The sequence below is a fragment of the Gobius niger genome, assembly GCF_951799975.1.
Source record: "Gobius niger genome assembly, chromosome: 8".
NCBI classification, from domain to species: domain Eukaryota; kingdom Metazoa; phylum Chordata; class Actinopteri; order Gobiiformes; family Gobiidae; genus Gobius; species Gobius niger.
Genome location: NC_136859.1, coordinates 3,369,038 through 3,394,178, shown reverse-complemented (window position 1 = coordinate 3,394,178; position 25,141 = coordinate 3,369,038). Strand labels below are relative to the sequence as shown.

The 25,141-nt window shown below is 48.4% G+C and overlaps 1 protein-coding gene across 1 annotated transcript; it reads right to left on the bottom strand.

The window, feature by feature from the left end:
• Positions 1 to 4,755: 4,755 nt before the first annotated feature.
• LOC306966294 (NLR family CARD domain-containing protein 3-like) lies at positions 4,756 to 24,379 on the bottom strand (the record flags this gene model as incomplete). The annotated part of the gene is made up of 9 exons (XM_079561005.1): positions 4,756 to 5,845; positions 6,215 to 6,261; positions 6,358 to 6,525; positions 6,593 to 6,760; positions 6,829 to 8,653; positions 8,746 to 8,938; positions 9,034 to 9,073; positions 14,636 to 14,776; positions 24,249 to 24,379. 9 exons carry the CDS (start codon positions 24,377 to 24,379, stop codon positions 5,274 to 5,276), a joined length of 3,285 nt encoding a protein of 1,094 aa, XP_079417131.1. The 3' UTR covers positions 4,756 to 5,273.
• Positions 24,380 to 25,141: the final 762 nt, after the last annotated feature.

Below are 25,141 nucleotides of genomic sequence, written 5' to 3'. Positions count from 1 at the left end.
ATTTATTCTATAAAAGACTATTTTAAACTTGTATCATTTATTTTAGCTGAAACAACCAAGTCACATCCTTTAATTCTGTCCGTGCACCCAACTTAGCCTCAAGAGATATGTTTTTTGATACCTTGCTTATTCCGATAGCAGTAGAATCTAACATTTTTCCAATACCATACTGGTGTAATTTAACAGTACCCAGCCCTCCTCTAATCTGAGTAACAGTGATTTTTCTGCAGTTTGTCTCCTCTAAAGGTACATTTCCTTGACCGTCACACATTTAAGTTCACCTGATGAAGCGACGCCCGCCCTGCAGCCACGCCCTTTTGTACCTTTCTACTGTCCTGTGCATAGAGCTTTTTCTAGGCTTTTGTTACGTTTGAGAGTAAATTAATTAATGCGTGTTATTTTTGTCAAATTGAATGTTTAAATTATGAAAGATTTTAACATTTTTTGCTGTTGCTAAAAGAGAATGTAAATATTTTTGAAATAAAATTGTACATGATTGTGAAGAAATCCAGACTTTTATTTTAGTTTGTTTTGTTTTTTTAACCGTTTCTAAAAGCCGAGTCTTCCTTCGTGTTCCTGTATGTAGCACACGACCTTGCTCGGCGCTGTGTCTAATTGCCGGGCGCCCTTCCCGCTGTCACCCCGGGGCGAACCGTCTGAGCCAATTTCTCCCGTAACTGCCCCGCACCCATCGCCCGTCATCATGCAGCGCGTAATTAAATCAACTCCATCAGGAATTATCATCGTTAATCTGAAATCCAGCTTCAATTAGACGTTCAGCGCTCGGAAACACGTCGACTGGTGATTAAAATGTACTCAAGGATAAAGCGGAAAATAACCGAGTGCAAAGGAAGAGATGAAGATCGGTGTTTGGGCTAGCATGTTGTCAACTTTGTTTTTACCCAAATCTAACGGCTTCTCACAGGCCAGTGTAATTTTTGCATGTCTTAGCTTTCAAATCTGGTGTTAAAGGGATATTTCAGGGTTTTTGACATAGGGCCTCATTTCCTAGTTATCCAGGGTGTTGCTGATTTCTGGAGATTTGTTTTTTTTGTAATTCATGCAGTTCTTATGTTTGAAGAGTTTCGTGACGCAAAGCTAACGCAAGGCTAGTGCATTTCTATGGTATCAGCTAGCCTGCATTACAGTCTGATCTGCTCCACAGAGCACCTGAGGCAAATCACTTATAACACCAGTCTAACCATATAAATGTCTGTGTCCATAGAATCATTTTAACCATTTTGCATTTAAAATACCTTATATTTATATTCGTGGTTGTATAAGCTACGCAGCAGCGGAGTGATCTGCTAGAAAATAGTCCCTCAAAATGCGATCATTCATGTGATGCAGGTCAGTTATATTCCACACATGATTCTATGGACACAGACATTTATATGGTTAGTCTGGTGTTATAAGTGATTTGCCTCAGGTGCTCTGTGGAGCGGGTCACACTGTTTTTAATGCAGGCTAGCTGATACCATAGACATGCACTAGCCTTGCGCCACGAAACTCTTCAAATATAAGAACTGCACGAATTACAAAAAAAAATATCTCCAGTTACCAGCAACACTCTGGATAACTAGGAAATGAAATATCCCTTTAAAAAAAAAGGAAGTCTCTAGTCTAGCCCATTCCTGTAAGGAGTTATGCATTTTTAAAGAAATAACCAGTTTGCTCAGCAAAAGCTTAAACTTAAAAAAGGAAATAATTCCACACGTGTCCAGCAGAGGGTGTTGCACCCCTGCAATGGGGAGAAAGAATGAGTGATTTGTTGTGACTTTCTTTATGTAGTGATTTATTGCAATTTTTGAGAAACAGTGTTTACATATACACGTCACACGGTAACAAGAGCTCAGTATTAAGCAAAATAACATTTCCTTAAAACTCATTAGTGAAACATTAGTGAAACACAAAATAACTTTTTAACCAACTCAATATATTTATATTGTTTTTAAAGTGTACTTCAACTATGGATTGTATTGAGGATATGCAGTATTATTATTCTAACCAATCACAAGGACACTGACATAATAAGAGATCAGGATATAAACAGCATATTATAGCCACGTGGTAAATGGTCAGTCTGCCCCGGACACAGGCTGATGAAGCACAATAAGTTTAAGCTGTTATTTATGAGACCACAGTCCTTTACAACATATGCGGCCCCCGACCCGCCGTGGGGCCTGAACTTCGGCCCACGATCCAAAGGACTTCGACACCCCCGGTGTAAAGGCTCACCTATTTAAATAGGGAAAACGTGAACAGCGTTGTTGCTTCTAACGTTACCCAGTTTGGAGATATAGGAATATGCTGGGAGAGGTCAAATGCTAACAACGTCTTTGGTCTATTTGCGTGACTGAACAGTGCACATCAACTCGTCTAAGCTCAGATAAGAACATATCTCAGTGTGGAAAAGCGGTGGCCATAAACCTTAAACTGGTCTTAACTGACAACTCCTCGTCCCAGGTCTCTGAGACTGACGTCAGTGACTCAAAGAGCCTGAGACACAAAACCATCCATCAGTTTTATACTAATTTTTTGACCTTCATGACAATTTGCATAATAATTTGTAACAGGGTTTATGAGCAACTGAGAAGGGACCCGACCAGCAGCTACAAGAAGAAAATTATATTACCTTCAGAAGCTAGAAAAGGAAAAAGTAATTGACAAAAAAATATATATTTTTCAATCATCTCTAGAGGAGGCCAGACGAGAAAGAGAGGACTGGGCTGCACTGACAACTAAATATTCCAAATTATACCGGTAACCAAATAACCAAACTTTCTTTGATCTAATCTAACCTGTAAACAACTGATAAAACGCTCTGCAAATGTCTTGGCCTGGTCTGAAGACCTTGGTTTAGGTATAACAGTGGACTTATGGATGGAGGCACTCAAAAATATCACGCGCTGTTCCATTAACTCAAGATTTAGGTTAATTCAATTTAAGGTAATCTGTAGATTGCATTATTCCAAGGTCAAATTGAACAAAATGTTTGGTTCTGTGTCAGTGAGAGTAGTCAGAGAGGGTTGGACTGGCTGAAAAAATCGTCTCGGGACTTTTGGGTCAAGACCAGCCTTCTATAAAATCAGTCACTCCGTAGATGCTGATTTATGTCCTTCCTATTGGGTGGGGGTCAGGATTGATCCGTCAAACTCGTAGTTATGAGTCCAGCCCTGGTGATGTGTGACCCATGTAATGTGTCACTAATGGTTCACGAGCTCATCTGTTTTGGCCTTGCCCTGCTTTACAAACATTTGGGATATATTCCAGTGGTTCCACACAAACCACAGGGTGGAGATCGTCCCTGATTCCTTCATAGCAGTATCGGGCTGTGTCAATGGCTTCAAATCATTACCTGGCCTTGTAAAATGCATTCTAATGACTGGGATGGCTGCAGCAAAAAAAACGAATCCTTTGCAATTGTAAATCGGCATCGTCTCCATCAGTTAACGATTGGTTTAAAGAAATGACTTTAGTGGCCACGCTCGAACACATTTGCTTTGAGCAAAATGTAACATTCGATGTTTACAACACCATGTGGTCCCCAATCATTCGCTTTTTGAACGACCAAGGACTGTCAAATAACTTGTGGGATATGGACTATGTACTTACAACATCAAGGTTTGAATATGTGGACCCGTTTATTAGCAACTCTTTTGGTTACTTTTTTCATTGTTCCTGTAGATGGTGCTTGTGCCATAAGTGTGTTATATAAGTGGCTGCTAGCCTAAGCCGCTAACACAGGTGCCTTCGAAGCAAGAGCAGTTCTTTATAGGGTTATAGGGTTATATCCACACAATGAACTGTGCCAAAACCAAGGCCTTAGATGTAGCCCAGAAGGATTAAATTGGATTCAAACCGTCGAATCCGATCACTTGTGGCTTTGCTTGAACATTGTGTACATGTGTGGACTTTTTTCCGTGTTTGTGGCATTTGAGGTAGGGCATTAAATTGTCATCATAAAAGTGCCATTAATTGAAGTATTGAATTTGATTCGAACTGGCATTAAATTTGAATGTATCGGAAAATCGTGGATGAATCTTGGTTTCATTTTCGACCCCACACTCACATTCAAGCCCCACATCCGCCAGATCACCGAAACTGCCTTTTTCCACCTCCGTAACATCGCTCGCCTCCGCCCCGCCCCACCCTCTCCACATCTGCTGCTGAAACTCTGATCCACGCATTTATCACATCCAGACTCGACTACTGCAATAGCCTCCTGTACGGTGTTCCCTCCTCTGATTTACAAAAACTGCAATATGTTCAAAACTCTGCTCCGCCCACCTGCTCACCCACACCCGCTCCAGAGAAAACATCACCCCCGTCCTCCAACAGCTTCACTGGCTCCCCCTACAACAGCGCATCCACTATAAAGTTCTGCTCATCACCTACAAAGCCCTCAACAACCTTGCTTCAGCTCACCTACAACATACAACAGCTCTGCCATCTTTGTTTGTTCGTCTCATCTGTAAAGCGTCTTTGTGTCCCCCGAAAAGCGCTATATAAGACTTATGTATTATTATTTTTATGAAAGGTTTTGTACTGTACAAGTTTGTCCGATACTGACGACATTTAGAATTTTTTTTTTTAAGTTTTTGTCTTTGAGTCGAGGCAAAGCTCTCGATTTACCGATCGATCTACGTTCCCACCCTCACCTATGGTCATGAGATTTGGGTCATGACCGAAAGGACGAGATCGCGAATACAAGCGGCAGAAATGAGTTTCCTTTGCAGGGTGGCTGGGCACACCCTTCGAGATCGGGTGAGGAGCTCAGTTACCCGAGAGGAGCTCAGAGTAGAGTCGCTGCTCCTTCACGTCGAAAGGAGCAGCTGAGGTGGCTCGGGCATCTGTTCCGGATGCCTCCTGGTCGCCTCCCGCGGGAGGTGTTCCAGGCATGTCCTAGTGGGACAAGGCCTCGTGGAAGACACGGTGGTGGGACTATGTCTCCGAGCTGGCCTGGTGTCGCCTCGGGGTCAGAACAGCTGGAGGAGGTGGGTGTGGACCGGGAAGTTTGGGCATCTCTGCTGAGACTGCTGCCCCCGCGACCCGGCCCCGGATAAAGCAAGAAAATGGATGGAAGTTTTTGTCTAAAAAGGTTCTCAGTTTGGTCCAGTTCTCTTCCCTCTGTTTGATGGGACGTTTGCAAGTCTGGAGAAATGAACTATGCGCTGATTATTGTTTTGATTATTTGTTTGATTGTAGACTCGAGAACCCTCATTGAAGATGGATGAGAGCCTACACAGACATCAAGTCATAAAAGAGTTCAATCACAGAGGTCCACCAGGGGGCGCTCTCCTCAGATCTAACACAGACACAGAGTAGCGGTCACTCCACAGCCCAAACCCAGGAAACAGAGGCTCAGTGAAGGAGGAGGTGAAGGTGTAAATGTGGAACAGTTTTCCACCAGAGCCGACCTCATAGAAGGACAGAGCTCCAGCCTCAGAGTCCAGGAACACGCCCACTACACCTGAGCGAGAAGAGGAGGAGGAGGGGAGGATGTCTGTTTCTCTCTTGTTGTGACAGACAGAGTAAACTCCACCAAGGATCCTCAGCCTCCAGGACTGATCATTGTTTCCAAACTCACTCTCCTCTCTGTCTCCTCTCCGTCTGATTCCTCTGTAACTCACTGCTATTTCAGCCCCCCACCCGCTCCACTGCACCTCCCAGTAACAGCGCCCCCTCAGGCCAGTGGAGCTCAGGACCTGAGGCAGGTCCATGAACCTGTCCTTATGATCTGGATACTGCTGCTCCTCTCTCACTCTGGTCACAGTCCGTTTGTCCTCAGACAGAAGGAGGCTCCTCTGAGCTGAGTTTGGATCCAGAGAAAACTCACAGGAATCTGAGGAAACAAACACAACTCATGACATCACTTCCTGTTCCTGTGAAAATGAACAGCAGTTTCATGTTTGTTTTTCATTATGTACTAAGCAGTAGATGTTTTAAGCAGATTGTTTTCCCTCTAAAACAGATAACATAAACCTGATTAATCACAAAGAAAGGAAAAAATCTGAGGCACCGATACCTTAAAGTCCTTTATTTGTGGGACATGCCGACATTCGTCATTTAGGTATCGGAGTGCCTTTTCTTGATCCTGAAGAGCACCTGACCTTTTTAATTTTTTCTACCCACTGAAGCGATAACTTTGTTCCTCTTTGAATAAACCTGATGAAGTTGAAGTTTCCATTATATTAATGAACCACAGACTCACATTTCCTCAGACTTGGGACCATCCACTGTTCTCCAGCAGGATCCAGCCTGAAACACACAAGTCCAGTTTACTGTAGACCAGACCAGACCTGGACCAACCATGGACCAGAGACAAGACCCTGAGAGAGTCCAGGGGGGGCTCACCTGAGAGAGAGCAGGGGCCCCTGAGGGGCCCGTAGAGCGGTCAGGAGCTCGGCGGAGGGTCCTGGATGGTTGTAGCTTAGGTCTAACTCTCTCAGGTGGGAGGGGGCGGAGCTCAGAGCTGAGGCCAGAGAAGCTCCGCCCCTCTCTGAGACCAGACATCCAGACAGACTAAAGACACACAGCATTAGCCTCTAATGTGGACACAGAGACAGAGTGCATCATGGGAGCGTCTCACCTGAGGGTGTGCAGTCTGCAGGGGGCGCTCTTCAGTCCAGAACACAGCAGCTCCACTCCTGAGTCCTGGAGGTCGTTGTTACTGAGATCCAGGTGAGTCAGACTGGAGGAGCTGAGGACTGAGGCCAGAGGAGCACAGCTGAGAGGAGACAGGCCACAGCCGCTCAGACTGAGGACAGAGAGGACGATTAGAGACGAGAGCCAAGACACAAGTGTTTAAATACAGTCTGGACTCACATGGCTTTGGTGGAGGCTTTGACGACCGGCAGCAGCTTCAGGAGAATCGTCTCTGAGCGCAGGTATTTCCTGAGGTCAAACTCCTCCAGGTCTGAGTCTGAGGACAGTAAGAGGAAGGACAGAGCAGACCACTGAGCAGGAGTATATAACCAGGAGAGACGTCCTTCTCTCATGTATCTCTGTATCTCCTCCTCCAGACTGTGGTCGTTCAGTTCGTTCAGACAGTGGAGCAGGTTCAGGCTCCTCTCTGCAGACAGACCCTCTTCATTCAGCTTCTGTTTGATGTATTTTACTGTCTCCTGATTGGTCGAGTCACTTCCTGTGTGAGTCAGCTGACCTGGCAGCAGGCTCTGATTGGTCGGCAGAGACAGCCCCAGGAGGAAGCGCAGGAACAGGTCCAGGTGTCCGTTTGGACTCTGTAAGGCCCGGTCCACAGCAGAGCGGTAGAAGGACTTACGGCTCTCAGAGGAGTGTGGTGAGAACAGCAGGTTCTCCCCAGAGCTGAAGAAGGTCTCATGGACGTGAAGAGCAGCCAGAAACTCCTGCACACTCAGATGGATGAAGCAGTAGACCTTGTCCTGGTACAGGCCTGGCTCCTCTCTAAAGACCTGTGTGAAGACTCCGGAGTACACTGAGGCGGCTGCAGCGTCCAGCCCACACTCGCTCAGGTCACTCTCGTAGAAGATCAGGTTTCCTTTCTGCAGCTGCTCAAAGGCCAGTTTTCCCAGAGACCGCACCATCTCCCAGGTCTCTGGAGTCCAGTGAAGGTCTGTCCCAGATCCCTCATGATACTTGATGTTCTTGACTTTGGCCTGGACCACCAGGAGGTGGATGTACATCTGGGTGAGGGTGCGGGGCAGCTCTCCTCTCTCTCTGGTCTCCATCAGATGGAGCAGGACTGTGGAGAGGATCCAGCTGAAGACTGGGATGCCACACATGATGTACAGGCTGCGGATGCTCTTGATGTGGGAGATGATGTCTGTGGCCTGCTGCTCGTCTCTGAACCTCTTCCTGAAGAACTGCTCCTTCTGTGGGTCGCTGAACCCTCGCACCTCTGTCACCATGGAGACGCACTCAGCAGGGATCTGATTGGCCGCCGCGGGCCGTGTGGTTATCCAGAGGCGAGCGGAGGGAAGCAGGCTCCCCCTGATGAGGTTCACCAGCAGCTCCTCCACTGAGGCGCTCTCTGTGGGCTCCGTCAGGACCCGGGTCCGGCTGAAGTCCAGAGGAAGTCTGCACTCGTCCAGACCGTCAAAGATGAAGAGCACCTGGAGCTGCTGAAAGCTGCAGAGACCTTTGGTTTGACTGAAGAAGTGGTGCAGCAGCTCCACCAGGCTGTACTCTGTGTCTCTGAGCACATTGAGCTCTCTGAAAGTGAAGGGGAACAGCAGCTGGACGTCCTGGTGGGCTCTGCCTTCAGCCCAGTCCAGACTCACCTTGTGAGTCAGTACTGTTTTCCCCACGCCGGCCACGCCCTTCGTCAGCACCGTCCTGATTGGTCCCTCCTCTGTCAGCTCTGCTCTGATTGGTCGATCCTCAGTCTCCTCTGCTCTGATTGGCTGCTGTCTGTGGGCGGGGCCTTTAAACAGGTCTTCACATGTGATGCTGGTCTCTGTAGCTCCTGGTTTCCTGGACGCCGTCTCGATGTGTCTGACCTCATGTTCCTGGTTGACCTCTGAGGCCCCTCCCTCTGTGATGTGGAGCTCTGTGTAGATCTGGTGCAGGGGGGCGGAGTTTCCTGCTTTAGCCACGCCCTCAAACACAAAGCTGAACCTCTGCTGCAGATGACTCTTCAGTTTATCTCTGCAAACTCCAACAGAACTCCCTGAATAAAGACAGAGACAACAGTGAACTCTTCACTGGACACAAACTCAAATATAAGTTATTAAAGTTATGTAGATGTGGAAGAGTTCTTACTGGAGCTCAGACGCTCGGCCAGCTGCTCCTGCTTCATCCTCCTCAGGAAGTCCAGGGTGATGTTCAGCACAGCCTCTCTGCTGCTCTGCTCCTCCTCACTCTCTGAGCTACTCTCTGGGTACTCTGAGACCAGGAGCCTGTGGAGCCTCTGCAGCTGCTCTTTGACAAACGTCAGGATGTCCTCCTCCAGACGCTGGAATAGAATCAGATTTAAAGAGTTTCAGTCAAAGAGAGGACCTGAGGAGCCCCACAGAGAACCCCACACATGCTGCAGTCGTGGCTACTCACCGTGAATATGGCGTCCAGCTGCTCCTTTGGGCCTGGCTCCCTGTGAACCAACAAACAGACATTAGAGACTGAGCAGAGACCACTGCAGCCGCCTTTGGACTCATTTAGACTCACAAGAAGCTCCTCCACAGACCTCCTGAGGACTCACCATCTACAGCTCACACCAGGACTAAACCAGGACTAAACCAGGTCTAACTCTGAACATTTTCTACCGGTCCTTTTTCTAGGTGAACGGTCGCTCCCACATGACGTTGCAGATTATGGGTGCAAGTTTGTTTTTCTAGAAGCCATTTTTTAGTCAAATGCGCAAAACTTTTGAATGTCGTACTTGCAATAATCTCTGTTGGCGTGTGTTCCACTGACCCATTGCGGTCACAGAGAAAGCAGATTTAGCGAAGGCAGTTTTACATGTTGGGACGCTGCATTCTCCTCTAGAAGTGGATCGAGTAGCTCGAGTCATTTTATCAGTACATAAAGTTATACATTTTCTCAGAGGGGGTGCAGTGACTCCATGGATCATTTTAAAAAGCAAGCAAACATTAGAGTAGAATATTAGGTTTGTAAAATTCAGAATTCCAGACTTATTTAGTATTTGACCATGGTGATAACGCCTGGGTTTCTTATCATGGATCTTGAGTGCATATTTATATAATGATTCAAGAGGCCCCAGAACCGTTTTACAGCCCTGTGACCAACTCGATATACAATACATAAAATGTGACAGGATCATGGAGTTCAGGTACAAATGGGACGCCTCTGTGGTAAGGGACCTCCGTATGTATCGAAAGTTGGACAAGTTAAATTTTAAAGAATTTCAGTGTGTTTCAAAGTGTTTTTACATAATTTTTGAAAGTCAGAGTTGGGTCCAGGGTTACGCCTAATAATATATACGTTTACCTCTATTTGTAAAATACATTGCGACTGTTTTGTCAGTATTTAATGTTTTGACTCAGCCAGTCAGATACTTTTTGCATTTGATCAGTTAATTTTGTTACCACCTCACTTTCATTTTTTCCATGAGAGAACAGTACTGTATCGTCTGCGTACATGATTACATTGGCCGAGCAGACAGAGGGGAGGTCGTTGATGTAAACACTAAAAAGCAAAGGTCCAAAGATGGAGCCTTGCGGCACTCCCGTGTTGTAATCTTTAGGTGGAGAAAGAGTGGTTTTTATTCTCACACACTGTTGTCTGCCACTGAGCTACGCTCTGATCCAGTTTATTGTCTGATTAGAGAGTTGATAGTGTCTCATTTTGTTAAGGAGAACATCGTGGCTGACTGTGTCAAAAGCCCTACGGAGGTCAAGGAACACCGCGCCCACCACACCTCCTTGGTCGAGGCTGGATTTAATTTCCTCAATAAAGTAGCAGCAGGCGGCTTCTGTGGAGTATTTACTCCTAAAACCAAATTGGGGAGGGTTTAAGAACGCATTGCTGTCAATGTGTTCAGTTAGCTGTTCTGCTATAACCTTTTCATACATTTTGGAGATAGTGGGGACGATGCTGAGGGAGCGGTAATTACTGACCTCCAGTTTGTCACCTGACTCATGGACAGGTGTAATGATGCCGGTTTTCAGTGCGGCAGGAAATGTGCTGTCACTTATAGATTTATTTATTGCTTTTGCAAGAGGTGAACAAAGTATGTCCTTGTGCTTTTTTAAAAACAGGCTATCCATCCCATAAATATCTTTAGCTTTACTGTTATTTCATTTATCAATAACTCTTACAACTGTTTCTTCATTTACAGGTTTCAGTGTAAAGAGCATTGCTTCATTGACTAGGAGCTTGTCAATATTTCTCCAAAATAACTTACTATTTCCTTTTGCTTCCTTAAATAGGTTAAGGAAGAAGGTGACTTTGGCTTTTCCAGTCAGTGCTGTAACTCTATTTCTTAGGCCTTTGTATAGTAGGTGGTCAATTGACAGTCCGCTTTTTATGAACTTTTTCAGAGTGGCATCTCTTTTTTTCATTAAATCCCAGAGTTCTCCATTAAACCATAAAAACTCTGTTTTTGGAGCTGTTTCCTTTGCTTCTTTCTTGTGTATTTTAATATGAGATCTTGTTAAGATGCTTGTTCACACGATTTATTTTCAATGATGGAATTCCAATTAGTTAACTTTATATCATTATCTAAAAGGGGAAGGTCTTTTTGAGGTATGAACGTGTAACGCTTAATTAATATGTAATAAGGTTAGGACTTGTATTGCAACGGACGGAATATGACTGAACAGAAAAAACAGGTTCGTTATAGGAGCTTGGGGGAAATGATGAACACGATGCACAGAAATAAGATTTGAAGTGACGTATATTCAAGCAAAAGAAAAATAGTAACACACAGTAACAAATAAATATAAATAAGGCCTTGTTTAAAGTGCACAACGACGACAATAAGGGGAAAAAAATATCTAAAAAACCCTTATGACCTTTGGTCAAATAGTCTGGTTTTAGCTCTTGTTTTTAGAGTTCAGTTCATACGTTTTTCTTCCAAAACGCACTATTTAGTTTGGTTTACAATCCTTTTATCCAAACGCAAAGTTCAGAGTACCGATCCTTGTCCAGGAAAGTTCAGAGTTCAAAAAGGGAGAAAAATAGAAAAAAGTAATAATCCAACAAAAAGTGTCCAGCGGAGGCAACAGAAGAGGAATGATAAGTTCCTACCAGTGTCGGTTCGTTTCAGCTCGCCACCTCTAGCAGAGGAATTCCTGGGGCAGGGCGCTCAGAAAAAAAAACCTGACCGTCGACTTTCGGGATGATTTCTTACGGTTTACGAAGGTTTGGGACGGTTCTTTTGGTGGTCTGTATCATGCAGCAGTGCGTAGTCGGTCACAGCGGGAGCAGTGGGGCTGACTCGGAAGTGATGGCCGTCAGGCACTTTTATGATAGCGCCACTTGTGGCGGAGGGCCGCGGTTACATCATGGCATTAGGAGACGTGGGTTACAAACGACATACTATTATTCCCTTCTTGGTACTTGTGTCTAGTTTTATTCAGTTTTCTCGCTACTAATGTGAGGTTATGGTCAGATAGGCCAGTAATTAGATTGTAGGTTTTTATTATCCTTTCAGGTTTGTTTGTAAAGATTAAATCTATTTGTGTTTGAGACGTTTTCGTTATTCTGGTAGGTTTATTTATCATTTGAGTCATTTGATAGGTTTTCGTTATGTCCTTCAGTTTTTTTTTACGAGCCATGTCACACCAATTTAGATTGAAGTCTCCAAGGAGTAGGATTTCTTTGCCCTAAAACTTTTTGAGCAATTCAGGATAAAAATCGTTAGAGGCACTAGGGGGGCGATAGACAGCAATAATTACAAAAGACATTTCAGGAGAGAGTGTAATAGTAGCCCCCACGCATTCAAGTTTATGCTTGGTGGGGTCTATTTCCTCGCTTTGAAGATTTTCTTTCACGTACATCAAAACACCTCCCCCTTTTCCCTTTTCTCTATCCCGTCCATACACGTTGTAGCCTGGGACGGTACATACAGATAACGGGGTTGAGGGACATAACCACGTTTCGCTTAGACATAAATAGTCCAGGTTAGAGTCCGTTAGCAGGCGCTCGATTGCTCAGTCTTTGAGGCAATGCTTCGTATATTTAAGTGCCCTCCAAAGACACCCTTCGGTTTTGGGGCCGGGTTCCACAGCACGCGCACATGATTGACAGTTTGAAAGAGTTTTATTCGTTGTTGTTTTAGAGCCACTCGGGTTCGATGTGCGCTTATGCATAGGGAGGAAAGCGCAGTCTGTATCCCAGGCAAGCGGTTTGTTGTGATGTCATCTCGTGTGGGAGCAGTGTCAGAGTAAACCACCGGAACACTCAGCGTGGGTGTTGCGTTTACCTGTTGCTGTTGTGAAGCCACGGGCAAGTCCACAGGTCCAGGGTTTAAGTGAACGTCCCCACACAAGAGTAGAACAATGCAAAGCAGGGTTTCACCTTCTTCTCTGGACGATCCGCGCTCCGTCCTTGGCGTAATAGCTTTCCCTTTATCCAATACATGGGTGAATATTGTAAATTGGCTCCATAGATCCAGCGGCACGGCGTGTTGCAGGCCATCCATGACTGCATGCTGCTCCACCAAGTTAGGCGGGGCCAGACGGTCCTGCGCACGACCCGTACGTTCTCTATCAGCCACGGAGCAGTTTCCATACAGCTGCATGATGATGATAGCCAGCATGTAACGGCCCACGGTCATTTTACGCAGGAGAACCTGCGTTGTTCTATTTTTATGAACGAGGTGCCATTCTGGGCATAGCCAGAGTAGTATAGGAGGGAGATCCAGCGGTTTCCGTGATGGTTTTGTGAGAGTGACAGCAGCACCTGCCGAGCTGCCGCACCTTACTTCCGCCATGTCTCTTGCTTTGAATGCAAGAGTCATTTTTTATTACTAGTACTATGTTTTAGAAGTTACTTCTGCATGTTCAAATAAAAAATAAAACATCATTAATATATCGTTTAATTGTAGAGAGAGAAATCCAACAGACATACAGTATGTACAGATGTTGTTAAAGCACTATATAAATAAATATTGATTAATTATGGGGGGCCCTGAAAAAACTTAAGCCCTGGGGCCCATTTTGCTTAAATCCGGCTGTGCGTGTGTCAGCTCATTTATGCTCCCACCTCGTACATAAAAAGATCTGTACGTTCAAATCGCAGTTACTGTCACTGCCCTGTTAAAACATGTCACAAGAAAAACCAACATGTCTCTGTGAATGCGACCTTATTGCACCCAGTTTTTTTAATGCGGACGAGTCCATCCAAACTGGTCTCACTCTGGAGTCCTGGCTGGTGCTGTGTAATGAGTCATGTTACTGTTGAAGCTGCAGACCAGGACTAAATAATGGAGTGTAGGCTGTGCATACTGGGCTAGACCAGTTCAGAATGAGCAGGACTTACCTCTGGTCTTCAGGAGGATGTATTCTAAAGACAGGAGGGTCGTCTTTGGAGCGGTGACTTTTCAGAGACTCAAAGCTGAGAGCAGGTTTAGGTCTGGGTTTGGACCTGGGTCCAGGTCCATGTACATCCATGTAGGTGCTGGGAATCAGAAGAAGAGCCCGTTGACTGTTGATAAAACTTTTAAACCAAATTTGACTGAACTAAATAGATATTTCTGAAGAGCTCAGACCTTGTTGTCTGTCGTCTCTGCCACTTACACACTTTACTTTTTTTGTTGTTGTTGGAATGTTTGTGTCATTGATTTTAAGAAGCAACTTTTTATGCTTCATATTTGCGCTGAAGAAAAGGGTGTTTTCACCAAAAGTGCAATAATCAAGGTAAGTGTGTGACAATGACACTTCCTGTCCAGGTTTATGCAACATTTAAATGAGTCTCAGTTTGTTTGGACGCCGGTGAATCCTAATGTCAGTGCCACACGTCACCGTCAGCTCTGTGGAAGCACTGACACAGTTTTCTTTTATAATGTCTTTTTATCTGTGTTGTGTTGTTTTGTTTGTGTCTTTATATGGACAAATAAAGATGATGATCATGATAATTGATAAATTTCCCTGATAATGGTCCTGCACTATGAGGCCACCGGTTCCTGATTCATTGTCCAATGACAGGGACAGCCCTGCACATGTATCACTATCTCGTCAATGGGACTGACCTCTGGTCTTTAGGAGGAGGTTCTCTAAAGACAGGAGGATCGTCTTTGGAGCGGTCACTTCTCAGAGACTCAGAGCTGAGAGCAGGTTTAGGTCTGGGTTTAGACCCGGGGCCAGGTCCAGGTGGATCCATGTTGTAGATGCTGAGAATCAGAGAAGAGTTCATTAGATCAGAACAAACAGGGCGTCAGAGACTAATATAACAATAAAACATCAGGAGTGTCCTCACAGAGCTGCAACACTAGACTAAAACTGTTCCTCAAACATCACCAACATCTGGACTTTACTAAAGCCACTGAGTCGCTCAGAGCGGCTCCTCGTCCTCCACACGTCTGTCAGGTCATTCTAATGAGAAAATAATACTGGGGCGATGGCGTGCCTGATAACAAGAAGGTACCAGATTCGATTCCCACCTGGTTCTCCCCATGTCTGCTCCGGTTTCCCCTACCACAAAAATCATGTACAATAGGTTTCCCTTTGGGGCCAGAACTCCCCTAAAAAAGAGATTCTTAAAGGAACAGGCCAGTGTTCTTCCACACTGAGATCTGTTCTTACCTGAGCTTAGACAAAACTTTTAAACCAACGAAGACGATAACGTTATCTTTTCGTTGACGCCCTTTTTTTTAATGACGTAACGTAACGATGACGAGCTAAAATGAGCTCTTTGGGGACGAGAACATGACGAGACGTTTACGAGTTTACGTCAATGAGACGAGACAAAAATGGGAGACATTTTTTGGTCAGATCGTTCACAAACAGAGTTTGTGCGCGGAGTGAGAGAACACACAGTAAACGTGACCCGGAGCGGCGCCGTGATGCTCATGATGCGCCTCTTTCTCTCTCTCTCTCTTTCTCTCTCTCTCCCCGTGGCGTGTGGTCACTGCTCGCGTACATCCTCCTCGGAGCGTCTGACATCCAGGTCACAGGGACTTTATTGTTTCTCAGTTTTCAATACCGTGGCGTATGAACACAGAAAGCACGTTGAGGTCGGCTACGTACAGTGTCTCTCGTGAGTATTCATACACCTTGAACTTTTGCACATTTTGTCATTTTTACAACCCAAAAAATAAAGATTTTATTTTGATTTTTTTACTGAACGTTCACACACAAGTAACCGACAACTGTGAAGTGAAAGCGAAATGATACATGATTCTGTTATTTTTCAAAAAATAGAAAAGTGAAAGTGGGGCGTGCATAAGTATTCATACAGCATTTTCTGAGTGCATTAAATTGCCTTTAAAACATTCCTAATGACGGCAGAATGTTCACATCTTGGCCTAACGGTTAAATAGAGGCCACCTGTGTGTAATCTACTCTCAGTATAAGTACAGCTGTTCTTTTAGGCCCTCAGAGCTGTGGTCGGAGTGTATTGGTCACTGAACAGCATAATGAAGGTCCAGGAGCACCAGAGAGGTCAGGGATAAAGCTGTGGGGAAGTTTAAACAGCATTAAGTTATACAAAGATTTCCCAAGATTTAAACATCTCCTGGAGCAACTGTTCAATCCATCATTTGGAAATGGAAAGAGTAAAGCACCACTGCCAACTTACCAAGGCGTGGTCGTTCACCTAAACTAACAAACTGAACAAGGAGGACACTGGTCAGAAATACAACCAAGAGCCCCATGATAACTCTGCAGGAGCTGTGAAGTCCTGCCGCTGAGCTGAGGGAATCTGTACATGGGACAACCATAAGTCGTATCTACACAAATCTGGCCTTCATGGACGAGTGGAAGAAGAAAGCCATTATTGAAAGGAGGCCATAAAAAATCCCGTTTGAAGTTTGCTAGAAGTCATATGGAGGACACAGCTCCATGTGGAAGAAGGAGCTTTGGTCAGATGAGACAAAAATTGAACTTTTTGGCCCAAATGCAAAACGTTATGTATGGAGCAAACCTGACACTGCTCATGGTCCTGAGTGCACCATCCCCAGTGTCAAATATATGGGGGGGAGCATCATGCTGTGGGGCTGCTTTTCCTCAGCGGGGACTGGGGAGATTGTAAGAATAGTTGGGAACATGGATGGAGCCAAATATAGAGACATTTTGGAGGAAAACCTGCTGGAGTCACAAGAGAACTGAGGCTGGGGCGGAGATTCACCTTCAGCAGGACAATGACCCTAAACACAAAGATAAATCTACAATGGAATGGTTCAATAAAAACATATTAATGTGTTAGAATGGCCCAGTCAAAGTCCTGACCTAAATCCTATTGAAAATCTGTGGAATAATCTGAAAACTGCTGTTCACAAACGCTCTCCTTCTAATGTGACAGAGCTTGAGTTGTTTTGTAAAGAGGAATGGGCTAAAATGTCAGTCTCTACATGTGCAAATCTTGTAGTCAGACCCCAAAAGACTTTCTGCTGTTATTGCAGTAAAAGGGGGTTCCACAAAGTATTCATGCATGCTGTATGAATACTTATGCACGCCCAATTTTTTGAAAAATAACAGAATCATGTATCATTTTGCTTTCACTTCACAGTTGTCTGTTACTTGTGTGTGAACGTTAAAAAAAATAAATAATAATCTTTATGTTTAGGGTTGTAAACATGATAAAATGTGCAAAAGTTCAAGGTGTATGAATACTTTCGAGAGGCACTGTATGTGCAGACAGCGCTGTTGGTAAAAAATAAATAAAATCTCAAAGCGATGATCAGAGGACGAGGAGAGCGGGCGCTTTTGGGAAAAGTCCTGTTCACAGTTGGCCGACCACTTCTGCCAGTGCCTCTCGTGGTGTCATCTGTTTGTCAAAAGCTATAGAAAGCCAATAGAAGCTATTATTTATCCCAATTTCCAAGACTTATCGAAATTAATTATAACTTCTTATAATGAAACAGACGAAAACGTGACAAAAAACTTTTTAATTTTCGTCTGACTAAAACTATCACATTTTGAAATGACTAAAATGTGACTAAACCTACAAGCATTTTCGTCCAAAAGACTAAGACTAAGACTAAGACTAAAAGGGCTGCCAAAAACAACACTGTTTGACAGAACTAAATAGACATTTTTGAAGAGCTCAGACCTTGTTGTCTGTCTTCTCTGCCACTTCTACTTCAATTGTGTGCTTGCCCTTAGGCTGCGCTATTGCATATCTCTCGGAAGCGCCAGCTTCCCGCCCTGAGAGGATCAAAGAACTGACCGCTCCAATCATACTTGGGGTCCACTCACCCCTGACCCCTATAAAAGGGGGACTCTCCCTTCAATCGTCTCCTTTTTCTCTCAGCTTTGCTCTGAATTGGATTCTCGACTTCTAGAATTGACGAAGATTTCAAGAATTGACGAAGATGACTCACCGCATACCTTCGCTTGAACCCCCGTCGCCCTCCGGCGTCAAGCAGCGGGTTTGCGGGTCCTGCACGGCGCCGCTCCTCGCGGGGGATCAGCACGGTAGCTGCTTCCTCTGCCTGGGCCGGCGCCACTCTGCAGATGACGGTTCCTGTGCCGCTTGCCTCGCGCTCCCTCGGGAGGAGCGCGAGCGTCGCCGCGCCTTTTTGGCCCCTGCCTCTCAAAAGTTATCCGATCAGGAATCGGATACTTCGAGCGGGGATTCCCCGGCTCCAGCCTCCCCGGCGCGGGAGCGGAGCCCGCCGCCTCCGCCTGTCCCGAGAAGGGACTGGGCTGCGGACGATGAAGATGATGAGCAGCGCTTCTTTGATGAAGACGCACTCTCTCTTTTCTCCGAGGAGATGCAGCCGCGGGAGCGTTACCCCATGGATCGTCTCCCGGGCCTCATCACTTCAGCTGCGGCTCGAATGGAGCTGACGATGCCTCCGCAGCCCCCAGCTCCAGCGGCGGATCGGTTCCGCGTCCTGTTTGGCAACACCCGCGACAGGCAGCGACCGGTGGTCATTGCCCCTCGCGTGGATTCCCTCCTCCACTACGCTACGCGGGACTGGGGCAGTCCGTACTCTGCCCGCACTCCGGCACTAGCGTACGGTGTGTACGCCACTGTGGAAGGATGGGGCCAGCCGAAGAGCGTCCCCACCATCGAGGACGGGATTAGAATGTCCCTTCTCCCGTCCTCTTCTCTCTGGCCCGGCGGTAGAGTGGACCTTCCCTCAGAGCGGGATAGGTTCACAGCTTCCATCCTTAACCGCTGTTACGCTAACGCTGCACAGGTCGTGGCGTTAGCTAACAATATGGCCCTGCTCACCGCCTCTCTGGACAAACTCATCCGCGGTCGTGACCAGCTGTCCCGCGAAGAGTTCGAGGAGGCGGAGACCACCATGGCGGCCTTCGCCCGCATGTCACAGGCTCTTGCCCTCGACGGTGGACGGACCATGTGCGCAGCACAGGTCGGCTGCCGCCATCTTTGGCTGGGCTTGTCCACGCTGAAGGAGGCGGACAAACGCAGTCTCCTGAGCTTGCCGCTCGACCAGTCCTCCCTCTTCGGTCCTGGCATCCAGGCTATGGTGGACCGACTGGAGACCGCCGCTAAAGCCTCCGCTCAACTGGCCCATCATTTCCGTCCCCAGCGTGACCATGGCTCCGTTTCACGCCGGCGCTCCGAACGAGGGAGAAGAAGCGGCAGATCCCCCCCTCGTCGAGGCCCCGCGTCCTCCTCACGTGCAGCTCCTCGACGCCCCCAGGTTCCGGATCGTCGGCGCAGCGATGATCCCAGCCCGAGGCGTGACCGCCGTCCAGCTCCGGGCTTCAGGGGAGGAAGAGGGGGATTTAAAGACGTGAATATAGGCCGCTCGGCCCGTTACAGCAGGGCTCAGGGGGCCCCGCTGAACGCTCCTTGCCGCTCAGCTCCGCTGCCTGTCAAGGACGCGTGTGTAACGCGCTCTGACTCTTGCACTCGGGCTGCGGATGGAGCTATCCCTCGTGTCACCGCGGCTATCGCTACCGCGAGCGCACTGTCTCACATGAGTGAATGTGGGCATACTGCTGCTCTGACAGCGAGACCCAGCTGTGATGCGCTGTTCCTCGACAGTGATTGGTCGACTGTACATAAGACAGCGAACGTGGAAGAAAGAGGGGGCTCGAGCAAAATAAGGCCTGTGATTGGCTCTCATACTTCTGCTCAGCGCTCGTCTCCGCGCTCCCGCTCTCTGCCGCTGAGGAGCGGGAGAGGAAAAAGGCGATATGACATGTCAGGCACGTTAGCTCCCCATGATGTTGCAGCTCGTCAGCATGCTTCTCTAAAAGCCTCGGGGCAGCGGTGTAAGTCTATGTGTAGACCCTCTTCCCTTACACTCCCCACGCGCTCTCTAATCCCCGCTAAGAAGCGTAGATTTGAGCGCGCTCTTTTCTCGGCCGATGAGTCTGTTCTCTCCCGGGAGCGTCAGCCCTTTCGGGCAGGGCCCCCCACGCTGCGGCTCACCGCCGAGAGCGGAGCCTGTGGGCGGGCCCGTTTACCCACTCTCACTCAGTGTCGTGGTACGGCCCCTGACAGAGTTTTACCAGGTCTGGAAAGACACAGGGCTCCTCAGAGCGCCCTGGCTGGACAGAACGCTCAGAAGGGGATACGCTCAACAATTCTCTCGGAGACCTCCAGGCTTTCGCGGTATCCTCAAGACAAGGTTACGCAGCGCAGCCGAGACAGCGGCGCTCACAAGAGAAGTGGTTTCTCTGCTACGGCGCGGCGCCATAGCAGAGGTGGAGCCGCTCAGAGCGAGGATGGGGTTTTATTCCCCGTATTTCCTCGTTCCCAAAAAGAGCGGCGGTGTGCGGCCCATTCTGGACCTACGGGTTCTCAATCACTACATTGTGAAGAGGCCTTTCCGCACACTCACGGTGCAGCAGCTGCTGCAATGCGTCAGGCCCGGAGATTGGATGACTTCAGTGGACCTAATGGACGCATACTTCCACATCCCCATTGTCCCAGCGCACAGGAAGTTTCTCCGGTTCGCAGTCGGGGACAAATGCTACGAGTATTGCCGCCTCCCATTTGGCTACTCCCTCGCCCCACGCACCTTCTCGAAGTGTGTGGAGGTAGCGCTGGAGCCGCTTCGCCGTCAGGGTCTCAGAATCCTGACTTACATCGACGATTGGCTTATTTTGGCCTCCTCCCCACTGGAGGCCGAAGCCCACACGGCCGCTGTGCTGAGGCACATTTCTCGGCTGGGGCTGGTTGTCAATCGGGAAAAAAAATCGACTGGCTCCGACCCAGGAATTGGTCTATCTGGGTTTGCGCTTGGATTCCAAGGGCATGAGGGCCTCCCTCTCCCTGGAAAGGCAGTCGGTGATTCTGGATCTGGGTCTACGGGTGTTGGATGGTCCGCGGATTGTACCACGGCGAATCCGCTCCCTGCTCGGCATGATGGCATCAGCCCACCCGGTGGTTCAACTGGGTCTGCTGCATATGAGAGGCCTTCAATGCTGGTTTTCACGCCTCGAGTCCCGCCGTGTGAGGGACTTGACGCGGGTGCGGTTGTCCCCCGCCGCAAGGTCCGACGTAGAATTCTGGTTGGACCCCGAGCGCCTCCATCGGGGGGTCCAAATGGGCTACGTGCTCCATTACACGGAGGTGTTCACAGACGCCTCCCTGACCGGCTGGGGCGGAGTACTGGGCCATCTCACGGCGAGCGGTGTTTGGCCCCCGTCTCTGAGACACATCAACCTCCTAGAGATGGAGGCAGTGCAGAAAGTCCTCCTACACTTTGCCACCCATCTGCAGGGTCGCCACGTGTTAGTTCGGTCGGACAACACCACAGTGGTGGCCTACCTGAACAGGCAGGGGGGGACCAGGTCCCCCGCTCTCCACAGGCTGGCAGCGGAGGTGCTCAACTGGGCGAGCATCCGCCTGGCCTCTCTGAAAGCGCGCCACATTCCCGGATCTCGCAATGTCGGCGCGGACAGGATGTCCAGAGGGGGCGCCCTACGGGACGAATGGGGCCTGGCACCGGAGGTCGCAGCGGAGGTGTGGCTCCGGTTCGGCAGACCAGTGGCCGACCTTTTCGCCAATGCAGAGAACGCACAGTGCCCACTCTGGTTCTCGCTCAGGTCAACAGATGGGCCTCCTCTCGGCGTGGATGCCATGGCCCATCGACCATGGCCGTCCGGCCTGCTTTACGCGTTTCCGCCCCTGCGCCTCATTGCACCTCTTCTTCACAGAGTGAGGACAGAGGGCACATTCATCCTGCTCATAGCCCCAGACAGTCCGAGTGCCAGGTGGTACCCCGACGTGGTATCAATGGCACAAGGGGATCCGTGGCCCCTCCCAGACAGACCGGACGCTCTGACTCAGGCAGGGGGGGCCCTCCTGTCCCGTCCGGTACTGGGGCGCAGACTGATGGTCTGGAGGCTGAACGGGGGAAGTTGCTAAACCTTGGCCTCCCCTCTTCAGTTGTTGCCACAATTCAGGGTGCTCGGGCCCCGTCTACGACCAGGGCTTACAGGGTCCGTTGGCGTCTTTTCTCTGATTGGTGCTCAGAGAGGGACCTGGACCCTACATCCTGTTCTATACAGGATGTACTGAGTTTTCTCCAGGGTCTGCTGGAGAGAGGCAGGGCCGCCTCAACCCTAGGGGTTTTTGCGGCGGCCATCGTTACCGGGCATGTGGGGTTCGGAGTCCACACTGCTCGCAGTCACCCCTTGGTGAAGCGGTTTCTTCAGGGCGTTCGTAGGCTTAGACCGCCCGTGCGCCGGTCGGTTCCGACCTGGGACCTTCAGACAGTACTGGAGGGCCTCTCGGGGCCCCCGTTTGAACCCATTCGCCAGGCAGGGATGGACTGTCTGTCCTACAAGACTGCGATCCTCTTAGCGCTAACGTCGGCTAAGAGGATGGGTGATCTCTGTGCACTCTCTGTGCACTCTTCCTGCATGTCACTCCCTGAGGGTGATGGGTTGATGGAACTCTGGCCCAACCCGGCTTTTCAACCGAAGGTCATTACGTCCGCCTTCAGGTCCAGGGTGATCAGAATTAGGCCCTTCTTCCCCCCTCCGCACGCGTCGGCGGAGGATGAGCGGCGAAACCGCCTTTGCCCGATCAGAGCGGTACGCCACTATCTTGAGTGGACTGCCAGCTTCAGACGCTCAGATCAATTGTTCGTGGGCTTTGGGGTCAGAAACAAGGGTGCTCCGCTGTCCTCCCAAAGATTGGCCCACTGGATATGCCTTGCCATCCGCGCTGCATATAAGGCACAAGGACTCCCTCCGCCAGCAGTGGTCAGAGCACACTCCACACGTGGGGTTGCAGCTTCTACGGCACTGCTCCATGGCGCTTCGATTGAGGAGGTCTGCATGGCAGCCTCTTGGTCGTCCTCTTCAACGTTTGTGCAGTCATATCTGCAGGACGTTGCTACTGGTTCAGTTGCCCACGCAGTTTTGGGTGATGGACGGTCATGAATTCCCCCCCCTCAACCCTATGGTGGTTTGGGAGGGAATGACCTGGATTGGTTTGGCCTTCTTGGTGCTCTTGCGCTCTTGGGAGAGACGCTTCTGAGCTCCTGTTTTTCCTGCATGGTCGGTTCGGTGCCTCAGGCGCTCTTGGGAGAGGCGGCCTGGCCGAACTGGACCATATCTTTTCCTCGGGTGCCAGCGCTCTTGGGAGAGGCGGCTTCGGACACCCGTGTTATCAGGGGTGAGTCTGCACTAGCGCTCTTGGGAGAGGCGGCTCGTGCAGGCGTCCCCTGATTGTCTTTTCCGGGGTGAGGCGCTCTGGCGTTGTTAACGGCTATCGGCTGCCCCTCACCCTGCCCGTGAGCCCCTGCTACCTAGGGAGCGTTGAGCCGCTCCCTGGGATGCATAGAGTTGCCACGGGCCTGCTCCAATCATGCGAGACCATGCCTGCTGGGAGTACATTGGTCGGCCACGGCTGCGCGTTGCTTTATGCAATAGCGCAGCCTAAGGGCAAGCACACAATTGAAGTAGAAATCTAAGTTACCTATGTAACTATAGTTCTACGAAATGTGTGCGCCGCCCTTAGCTACGGGCCCAGCAGGCACGACCTCTCTTCGATGGCTGAGTTCAAAGGAGACGATTGAAGGGAGAGTCCCCCTTTTATAGGGGTCAGGGGTGAGTGGACCCCAAGTATGATTGGAGCGGTCAGTTCTTTGATCCTCTCAGGGCGGGAAGCTGGCGCTTCCGAGAGATATGCAATAGCGCAGCCTAAGGGCGGCGCACACATTTCGTAGAACTATAGTTACATAGGTAACTTAGATTTACACACTTTACGAGCACACTGCGATTCATCTGATTTTTAGTTGTTTTTTTTAGGTTTTGTTGTTGTTGGAATGTTTGTGTCATTGATTTTAAGAAGCAACTTTGTATGCTTCATATTTGCGCTGAAGAAACGGGTGTTTTCACCAAAAGTGCAATAATCAAGGTAAGTGTGTGACAATGACACTTCATGTCCAGGTTTATGCAACATTTAAATGAGTCTCAGTTTGTTTGGACGCCGGTGAATCCTAATGTCAGTGCCACACGTTACCATCAGCTCTGTGGAAGCACTGACACAGTTTTCTTTTATAATGTCTTTTTATCTGTGTTGTGTTGTTTTGTTTGTGTCTTTATATGGACCTAGAGTCTGACAAATAAAGATGATGATCATGATAATTGATAAATTTCCCTGATAATGGTCCTGCACTATGAGACCACCGGTTCCTGATTCATTGTCCAATGACAGGGACAGCCCTGCACATGTATCACTATCTCGTCAATGGGACTGACCTCTGGTCTTTAGGAGGAGGTTCTCTAAAGACAGGAGGATCGTCTTTGGAGCGGTCACTTCTCAGAGACACAGAGCTGGGAGCAGGTTTAGGTCTGGGTTTAGACCCGGGGCCAGGTCCAGGTGGATCCATGTTGTAGATGCTGAGAATCAGAGAAGAGTTCATTAGATCAGAACAAACAGGGCGTTAGAGACTAATATAACAATAAAACATCAGGAGTGTCCTCACAGAGCTGCAATACTCGACTCAAACTGTTCCTCAAACATCACCAACATCTGGACTTTACTAAAGCCACTGAGTCGCTCAGAGCGGCTCCTCGTCCTCCACACGTCTGTCAGGTCATTCTTATGAGAAAATAATACTGGGGCGATGGCGTGCCTGATAACAAGAAGGTACCAGATTCGATTCCCACCTGGTTCTCCCCATGTCTGCTCCGGTTTCCCCTACCACAAAAATCCTGTACAATAGGTTTCCCTTTGGGGCCAGAACTCCCCTAAAAAAGAGATTCTTAAAGGAACAGGCCAGTGTTCTTCCACACTGAGATCTGTTCTTACCTGAGCTTAGACAAAACTTTTAAACCAACGAAGACGATAACGTTATCTTTTCGTTGACGCCCTTTTTTTTAATGACGTAACGTAACGATGACGAGCTAAAATGAGCTCTTTGGGGACGAGAACATGACGAGACGTTTACGAGTTTACGTCAATGAGACGAGACAAAAATGGGAGACATTTTTTGGTCAGATCGTTCACAAACAGAGTTTGTGCGCGGAGTGAGAGAACACACAGTAAACGTGACCCGGAGCGGCGCCGTGATGCTCATGATGCGCCTCTTTCTCTCTCTCTCTCTTTCTCTCTCTCTCCCCGTGGCGTGTGGTCACTGCTCGCGTACATC